General features: G+C 39.0%; 1 protein-coding gene across 2 annotated transcripts; it reads right to left on the bottom strand.

Annotated features, from left to right (window-relative positions):
- Positions 1–1,067: 1,067 nt before the first annotated feature.
- sucla2 (succinate-CoA ligase ADP-forming subunit beta) lies at positions 1,068–9,335 on the bottom strand. 2 transcript variants are annotated; one of them, XM_016266887.1, is made up of 11 exons: positions 9,167–9,335; positions 8,031–8,226; positions 5,763–5,862; positions 5,516–5,678; positions 4,767–4,895; positions 4,533–4,671; positions 4,010–4,171; positions 3,619–3,761; positions 3,388–3,508; positions 2,570–2,658; positions 1,068–1,611 (listed from the first exon to the last, which is right to left on the bottom strand). In XM_016266887.1, exons 1-11 carry the CDS (start codon positions 9,248–9,250, stop codon positions 1,537–1,539), a joined length of 1,401 nt encoding a protein of 466 aa, XP_016122373.1. In that variant the 5' UTR covers positions 9,251–9,335; the 3' UTR covers positions 1,068–1,536. The 2 variants fall into 2 exon arrangements, with proteins under 2 accessions (XP_016122373.1, XP_016122372.1); XM_016266886.1 differs by lacking the exon at positions 5,516–5,678 and adding an exon at positions 5,133–5,295.
- Positions 9,336–9,409: the final 74 nt, after the last annotated feature.

The raw sequence follows: 9,409 nt of genomic DNA, 5'->3' as shown, positions 1-9,409 counted from the left end.
TAACACAGATCCTTGCAGCACTTCATATTTTACCACTGTAAGGTTAGATGCGTCCTCATTTACAGAGACAAAATGGTAAGTGTAGGACAGGTAGGATCTAAACAACCCAAATCCTGGAGGGCCAAGCCCTGCAGAGTTTAGTTCCAACTCTGATCCAACACATATATCATGTAGTTTGCAAACAGGCCTAAAGGACTTAATTAGCTGAAACTAAACTCTGCAGGGTTGTAGCCCACCAGGAACTGTGTTTTGCACCCAATCTAAACCATCTTAATGCCTGTTCCTGAATACCAATGTTATTCTGTAATCTATCTAACAGTATGTCATGATCTATGATGTCAAACACTGCACTAAAATCGATCTAAGCACTGAAATGCAGCCTTAGTCAGGTGCTAGAAGCAAGACATTTGTAATTTTACCAAGTGCAGTTTTAGACATTTTAGACACAAATCTAATATTTGAAACATAAATCATATATCACATACTTTCAGGAGGTCCTGCACCAGCTGGGCATCTGCCATTGAGATGAACAGGAATGAAACTGGATGGTTGAGGTATTATAGACCTCAAACTGTGAGCTGCCACAGTCAGAGCACTTTCCTTTATAGAAAGTTGAATTCTCACTACAGGACCCACTCTAACATGAAAGACGATTCAAGGGACTTACTTTGTCAAAAAAGTACATGTTCTACATTTCAAAAATAGACAGTGACAGAGCCTTTGAGTGGAATCAAACATCATCCTCGGAGACGCTTCAGTATTTTTATTGTCAGTACTGCAGCCGCTGCACCGGTGGCTCCATGTCACACTGAGAGAACACCAATAACACACATATTCCCTGTGAGTGCTTGTGCGTTTACTTAAAAAGGAAATGGTGCATTTCTCTTCAGGAGAACAGAGAAGACATCCTGCAGCGACACTCACTCCCGCCGGAAAACAGAAGGAGGGATGAAGAAAGAGGGGGTGGGATTTTCTTTTAATGACACTGTGTGTGTATATATATATATATATATATATATATATATATATATATATATATATATGTGGCAAATGATAGGACCAGTGTGTCCGAGACATTCTTTATCCAAAGAGTCAGATCTCCAAGTACATTTCAACAGTATAAATACAGTCCCACATAAATACATCCTCCACTTAAGAAATCAAACAAACAATAACATTGACGAAACCAACAACAGTAGGCAGTAACACTGACCCGATCTAAACCAATGGAACCAAAAAACCCAACAGTATGTCAGTGGATTGGTTTGATGGGCTCTGCACTGGGTGAGGTTGATTTGCATGAAATGAAAGTTGCACCATGCAGATACACACGTGCTTTTACAATATGAAAGCACTGATGAGACAGAAGGAACGGGGAACCGCAGAGAGACACAAACGAGAGATGACAGAAGCTTGATCAGGACACGGGGTTGTGGAGAACTCTACTGGAGGTCTGAGACTAGACAAGCTCAAGTGGCTTAGATATAGTTCATATAAGATGGTGTGAATAGTGATGTGGCTTGTAGGTTTGCTCTGTTAGATGGGCAGCTGGAATTTGACATCAACCTGGGCCTCTTTGGCCAGCGATACAATTTCAGAAAGCTTTACAACCTAGAAAAAAAGATTGAGAAAGGTATGGTAAATATTTCAGAGTTGACCTTTAATTATGATCATCTTAATTATAACACAATGACCTAAATTTTAATAGTAAAATGCAAAAAGTGATGATTGTTGATTGTTAAAAAAAAGCTGTACATAACTGTACATAAAAAATCAGTATGTCCTGCATGGCTGTCTTAATCATACAGTGGTTCCGCATTCAGGGAGGAAAGACAAATTGCTTGTAGCTGGAAATCTGGTTTGTATAGTCATTGTATAATAATGAGATTTGCTTTGATTCTATTTGACAGCAACATTTGCTTTAATTTTTCCTTTTGTACACTTTCCCCTTTTTAATTAACACAGGTGCAATTTGTTACGTTAGTTATTGGATTAGGTAGCATGAATTAACAATGAACAGCATTTGTTTTACACAGCATTTATTAATCTAGATGAATTTATTCATAATTTATTTGTTTGTTTATTCATAATACATTAACGCCATTTATAATTTATACTTGAAAGACGTATTATGTATTTATTTTTTTATTTATAACTTGAAATATTAATATATGTAGAAATTAATATTATAAAACTAACTAATTAATGAATTGAACCTTGTTGTGAAGTGTTGTGAAACCATTTTTTCTTATGCATGTGAATTTTTATTCTTTATTCTCCCAAAAAAAATAAAAAAACTTAAATGCTGCCATTTGAAACATTAATGGCAGGTAAAGTTGTGGGAAGTTTTGTCCTGTCTCTCAAGAAAGTGATATGAGTTTGGAACAACTGAGGGGTGACTAAACGATGACAGATTTTTCATTTTTGGGTGAACAGCTCCTTTAAAACCTCATATTTCTTTGGACTATCAATTTGATTCCTGAACCATGATGGGCAGATTCATCTCTCCATTTCCACCCCGTGTCAGTTTCAATTTGCCCATATGCATGCATAAATAAGACAAACGCACCATTTTGGCCGCCTCGTCCAGATCATCACAGGCCAGGATCTTCAGAGGGCTGGCAGCGATCAGAGCCTTGGCATCGTCCACTCTTGTTCCTGGATATCAGACAAGCGTGATGAGAGTGAGATGAAGGACAGAAAACATGAGCCACCTGCACAAATATCCCTTTCCAGACACCTTTTTTCTTTCTGTCACCCTTCTGTCAATGTTTCCTCTCTCCCAGACGTTCCAGGTCTTCTTGGGGGATTTGTGCTACCTTTTATTGATATAGACAGTACAGTGTTCTCACAGTTTCTCACTAATGAATTTCCAGGACTTTTCCATGACCTTTCTAGTCGTCTGCACTTACTGGATAAGGGTTTTTAATAATTTATCAAATTCAGACTTCTTCTCTAAAGAATTCTAAGAAGCGTTCTGACCAATCTGTGAACCGGTTAATAATAATAAAAAAAAGAAACAAACAATTTCAATATCATAATAGCTAGCAAGTTGCAAGCAAGTTTTACTTTATACAATAGCAACATCTAACCGATGACATGATTTTAAAATAGTGTGTAACTAGAAAAATCTATATTTACTATAATCATTTTATTTAATGAATAAACTCTGATAAGCCTTTGTGTCCTGTTCATGTGATTTTCTAAGGAAACCTGAAGTGCTTGTTCTTTTGGGTATAACTGATAATATGATTCAGTTTTTCAGATCAGCGTCCTTTTAAACAAAGTTTAAAAAGTTGGGTTTCAAACTATCCCTTCACCTCTCCATTAATCAAAGTCACCCGCACCATCAATCATAATCATAGTATTAAGTTCGGTCTCTCTCACCTTGTAACCGCACTACGATGGGGATTTTCAGTTCTAAGTCAGTGACAGCCATGATAATGCCCTGTGCGATGACATCACACCGCATGATGCCACCAAAGATGTTCACCAAAATAGCTTGGACCTGTTACAGAGAACACAGAAAAACACTGAATACTTTCTGGCATAAGAGATGTGATAAAAGAGCGGCAATAAGAACAGGAGACAATGTAATTCCCTTGATCATGATATTACCTTTTTATCAGAGGTGATGAGCTTGAAGGCTTCCGTCACCTGCTGTGCAGTGGCTCCGCCTCCAACATCCAGGAAGTTAGCAGGTGTTCCACCATGTAGTTTAATGATGTCCATGGTGGCCATAGCGAGTCCAGCCCCATTGACTAAACACAGGTGACATCATATGTATTGTTTACACATACACATATTCAAACTAGTCAAAATGGTACATCAACACAGAAAGTTTACTGAAAGTGCAAAATGTAATATATAAAGATCTTTAGTTCTAATTCTTTTTTTAGAAATGTTAAAATATAAAAAAAATGCTGATATGTGGGTTTCATTTTTGAATCGTCCACTCAGTGCTGTGATAATGTTTCTCTAATGGATGTTTGTGGGTATTTGTACTGACCCAGACAGCCAATAGTGCCGTCTAGGCCGATGTAGTTGAGGTCTGCTGTGGCTGCCTGTCTGTCTCTGGCATCCTCCTGCGTCCAGTCTCGCATGTCGAACACTTTCTTCTGTCTATAGGCAGCGTTTGAGTCAAAGTTGATCTTAGCGTCCATACACATCACTGCAAAGCACAGAAGAAAACATCTATGAATGCATGAAACTATGGGCCTGTTATGGATTATAAAGGTGGACAGCATTTGAAAAACTGACCATGCATTGTTTTTCTGCACTAACACTGTTAAAGCATCCCAGAGCCAACACAAATTACCAACACATTCTAATAAGCTGAAACAAACACCAGATCTTGAGCTGCACAAAAGTAAATGAGCACAGTGTCACATTTAACTTAACACAAATAATTATTTGATTTAATTGCCTTGTCCAAAAATCCATATTGCAATATTGATTGTGCAGCTCTAGGACTGGGGTTGTTTAATGTGTACATAATGTATATAAAGTATAAGGTGTCTGCTTTAGGGTACCAATGCCAGATGAATCCTCCACCATTGGGTTGATCTCCAACATAGATGCATCATACTTGATGAACACATCATAAAGTTTCAACATGTTTTTTGCAGCTTCATTGATCAATGCAGGGGGGAAACCCATCTTCTCTGCTACCTGAGAGAGAGAGAGAAAAAAAAGAATAAAAACATTTTTCATGCAGGGGTCAGTGTGGGAACTGTCTATATACACAGTAATACTCTGCACCTCACCTTAACAGCCTGATCCATCTTTATTCCCTGCATGATATCAATAGGCTCTTTCACAATAGCATCAGGATTCTCTGCAGCCACATCCTCAATGTTCACGCCCCCCTGAGAACTGCCAATCAGCACAGGGCCCTGTAGGTGGAACAGAACCCATATCATTTTCATGGCCGGTGAAACCAGTAAAGTGCTGACATTTCAGGTCACGCCACAGTAAAAGTTGCCCTCTACTGGCCTTTCTGCTTACTGCAGCACATAAAGTGGTGATGTCATTTTTGAACGCTTGTAAAAAGACTTTGTACTTGAATGCCCATATGCAAAGCAGTTTAATAGTTAAACCATGCAGTAATGGCCCAGTCCGTGACCTCTCACCTGGAAGGACCTCTCCATGGTGATGGCAAAATAATACTCTCGGCGTGGGTATCTGCGCTCGCAGATAAACACCTGGTTACAGATCCGCCCTGCCTCTCCTGTCTGCTTAGTGAACAGCTTCTTGCCAATCATCTTAGAGGAGATATCTCTCGCTTCCTCTGGCCTGCAGACACAAAGCGAGTGAGAAGACAGGGAAAATTGGAAAAGTAATAAAGTGATGAAGAATAAAGTAAGCACAAACACTCACGAGTAAACGATTCTGACACCGCCTTTCAATATGTCATTTTTGAACGCTTGTAAAAAGACTTTGTACTTGAATGCCCATATGCAAAGCAGTTTAATAGTTAAACCATGCAGTAATGGCCCAGTCCGTGACCTCTCACCTGGAAGGACCTCTCCATGGTGATGGCAAAATAATACTCTCGGCGTGGGTATCTGCGCTCGCAGATAAACACCTGGTTACAGATCCGCCCTGCCTCTCCTGTCTGCTTAGTGAACAGCTTCTTGCCAATCATCTTAGAGGAGATATCTCTGGCTTCCTCTGGCCTGCAGACACAAAGCGAGTGAGAAGACAGGGAAAATTGGAAAAGTAATAAAGTGATGAAGAATAAAGTAAGCACAAACACTCACGAGTAAACGATTCTGACACCGCCTTTCAAACCTCCCTCAAAAGTGCCTTTGCCTCGACCACCCGCCAACACTTGGGCTTTCACTACCAGGTCTTTAGAGCCTGAAAAAAAGAGAAAGAATAAACAAGAAAGATGAAAAACCTTGAATAATGCCAACCAAACAGACACAGAAGTCCACAAAACACACGGCCGTGCTCAAACAAACAAATAGCACATAAATTGACAGAGATGAAAAATTCACTACAGAGCTGCTGCATCCTCAACCAGTGAGTCACACTGTAATTAGCTACAGTCTCGAAACCTGCACAGATCTGCTGTACAGACACACAAAACAGGCTTCCAAAAGGCTGGACCTGATTGTTATGATAAATGTAATGGCACATAACAGACCAGGAAGGATTAAATCGTTTTAATTCATTTGGATTTAAACTGCATAACCAGTTGAAAACAACAGACGTGTGACGCCAATAAGAATGATTTAGGAAGGCACTCAATTCCGCCTGTTTAGTAACAATTCAATTTCAACTGGGAGTTGTAATTTTACGAGCTAACTTTTCAATAAACAGACAGAACTATGCATTTTATTAATACAAAAATGGTATTAATAAAAATGTGTTATTATTTACTCACCCTCATTTTGTTTAAAACCCAAAAGACCCATCCTAACAAGGAAATATTAGGCAAAATGATCATGCTGCCTTTTTAATGCCTAATGGCTTGAATTTGACTGTTCCTCATTACACTACAAGTTGTACAAGTTTAAGGCAGTGATGTTTTAATAAATTAATATTCAGCATGGATGCATTACATTTATCAAATGTGCTAAAGACATTTATAATGTTACAAAAGCTTTCTATTTGAAATAAATGCTGTTCTTTTAAACTTTCTATTCATCAACAAATCCTAAAAATATGTATTATGGTTGACAAAAATTGGTAACATTGGTAATAATAAGAAATGTTTCCTAAGCACCAAATCATCATACTAGAATCATTTCCAAGAGATCATGTGGAACTGAAGACTGGAATAATGACTGCTAAAAAAATCCAGCTTTGCCATCACAGAAATAAATTACATTAAAAATAAATTAAAATACTAAAGTTATTTGAATTTACAATAATATTTGACAATATTACTGTTTTTTATCTTTTTTTCTGGAATTGTTAATCCCTTTTCATGGTTGCTTTCAATGTATGGAAAACAGCAGCATGAATGTAATAATAATAATTTATGCATTTAGTCCAAAGCGACTTACAGTGCATTCAGGCTATACATTTTATACCAGTATGTGTGTTCCCTGGGAATCGAACCCACAACCTTTTGCGCTGCTAACACAATGCTCTACCACTGAGCCACAGGAACACTAGATGAACCTCCACAGAACATCTGTCACAGGAGGTTTAGACATCAAGAGGGTGAGTAAATACTGACAGAATTTTCAGCTTTGTACGAATGAACGACTTACCTTTTTAAAGTTGTACCATGTTGGAGCACTGAAAAAGGGAAGTGCCCCACAGAATGCTATTAAACTGCTGATTTGGCATTGTGAAACTATACATTTTTCCAACTTTGGCCATGTTGCAATTGTGCAAATAAAACACTCCTACTTTTTGCAACCCTGAATGTACAGTTCAGTGCATTTACCAGAAATGAAATGCACAGCAAATTATTAGGCTATTCATTTGGAAACAGTAAGTTAAAGAGTAAAATCCAATTTTATTCAGATCTGAGACACACCAAGATTCAACCTAATGGGTCACTTAAACCCATTCTCTATTGTGCATGTTTCTCAGTCTAAAGCTAGTCCCTTGCTTGTGACACCCTACCCTCCTTTATTCCAGCTAACAGCACTGCCTGTCCATCACGGGTCTGTGCGGGTGCTGCCTATATGCTGACAGTTAGATTAAAGTTTAGGCCAGCCACATTCTCCAGAGGTGGCGCAAATCTATGTTTAGCCTGCAGTGTGTTTGAGAACAGCACAACAGCTGAATTCAAGACCCTAAAATAGGGTAATCTGGCAGTCCTGTTCAAAACACTGTAATCTGACCTGCGTAAAAGCATTGCCAATGGCATTCCCTAAATGTATATACGCTGTGTTGAAATACTACTCAAGATCATTCCAATGTGAAAAATATGTAAACAGTGGAAAATACAACTGAGTCGGTGTGCATATGTTATGGAACAGTTATGCAGCCTGCATTCCTTTGAGAATAAATATTGTCGACTTTCCTCAATTAGTGCCCAGCTGCATACGTTCATGTGTTCTTACCGATCTGCTTGGCAACAGCATAAGCCTCATCAGGCGTGCTGGCCACCAAACCTGTGGGCACAGAGATGCCCGCTTCCTTCAGCAGCCCGATGCTCATGTATTCATGCAGGGAGAGGTTCCTCTGCTGCTGCACTGACAGCATTGGAGACGGCTGGTTCCCATGATTACCAAATAGACCCGATGTCCCACCAAGCACCTGGTAATCGAACGTTAAGAGAGAAAATGCTAATTAAATCCAACACAAATAAATTCTGCCAAACGAGACTGAACAAGCGATACTGTTGCTACAAAGCCATGGTCATATTTACACCGCAAACACTAACTTCTGTAGATTGCTAAATGTAAATAACAAACGGAAACATGAACAAGCAAATTCTCAGCTTTACAAGGAAAAGGACTTTCCCTTTCCCTTGCTCAATAGATTAATACTTAACTGACTTTAGTAGAGTCTTTCAATAATATGTGGGATATTAGAATATGTGGTATCATTATGTATATTGAAACAGACTGTCTGTACCAGCAATATAAAGATGATTAACTGATGAACTAATGACTGATTAATATTTTTGCTGTAATCCAGAGTACACTCAATATAGGAATAGTCCTTTATGGAGCGACTTGGGTGTCTTACTCAAGGGTACAACCTTCTAATGACCAAACAAAAGACATTTATGATTCAGGAAGGTTTACAGTAAAGAATACTATCATTTTGTTCATTACAACAAGCATATTTTGCAGTTCTGAGTGGTTTAAGAGTTAACTTTATTAACCAGCTGGCACTAGAGTTGAACAGAAACACTGAAGTGAAACAAAACAGACTGTCCATGTAGGTCAACGTTAACTCGGAACCCCAAATGACATGTACAGTGTGTATGATAGCCATATAAACAAACAAACACATTAAGCTCCCAGACAGAATTTAACCTACATCTGCCTAACTCCAAAAGAGCATCCGTTCAATAGAAAATGAATAGGTTTGCAAATCTAAGCATTAGTAATAATGACAGGCAGCTAGCCTGAAGGCTAATGTCAAAGGAGAATCGCCCACTTGGTGTCACTAAAAGTGGTCAAAAAAGCAAGCCACTTCACAAATGACAGTCGGATATAGTTATCTGATGTGTGTACGCAAAACTGACCCTAGCTGCCGAGCTTAAAGTCGTCCTTGGGCCGGAATGCCACAGTCCAGCGGACAACCGGCCACAGATCAGGGACGTCGCCATGTTGCTCTGTGCACAAGCAGCGCAGCACCAAAACAAATGACTGCACGCGCCTGCGTCAGGACGTGCGTCAACTGCGCAACTCCACTTTGAGAATCGCAGCTAGCTATTTCCTTCCCCGTGAACCAAAGATTACTATTCAAATCAATTCACGCGTTTACT

The sequence above is a fragment of the Sinocyclocheilus grahami genome, unplaced genomic scaffold, assembly GCF_001515645.1.
Source record: "Sinocyclocheilus grahami isolate Dianchi unplaced genomic scaffold, SAMN03320097.WGS_v1.1 scaffold34.1, whole genome shotgun sequence".
NCBI classification, from domain to species: domain Eukaryota; kingdom Metazoa; phylum Chordata; class Actinopteri; order Cypriniformes; family Cyprinidae; genus Sinocyclocheilus; species Sinocyclocheilus grahami.
Note: the sequence above shows the minus strand (reverse complement) of the source record. Positions and strands in the feature narration are given on the sequence as shown.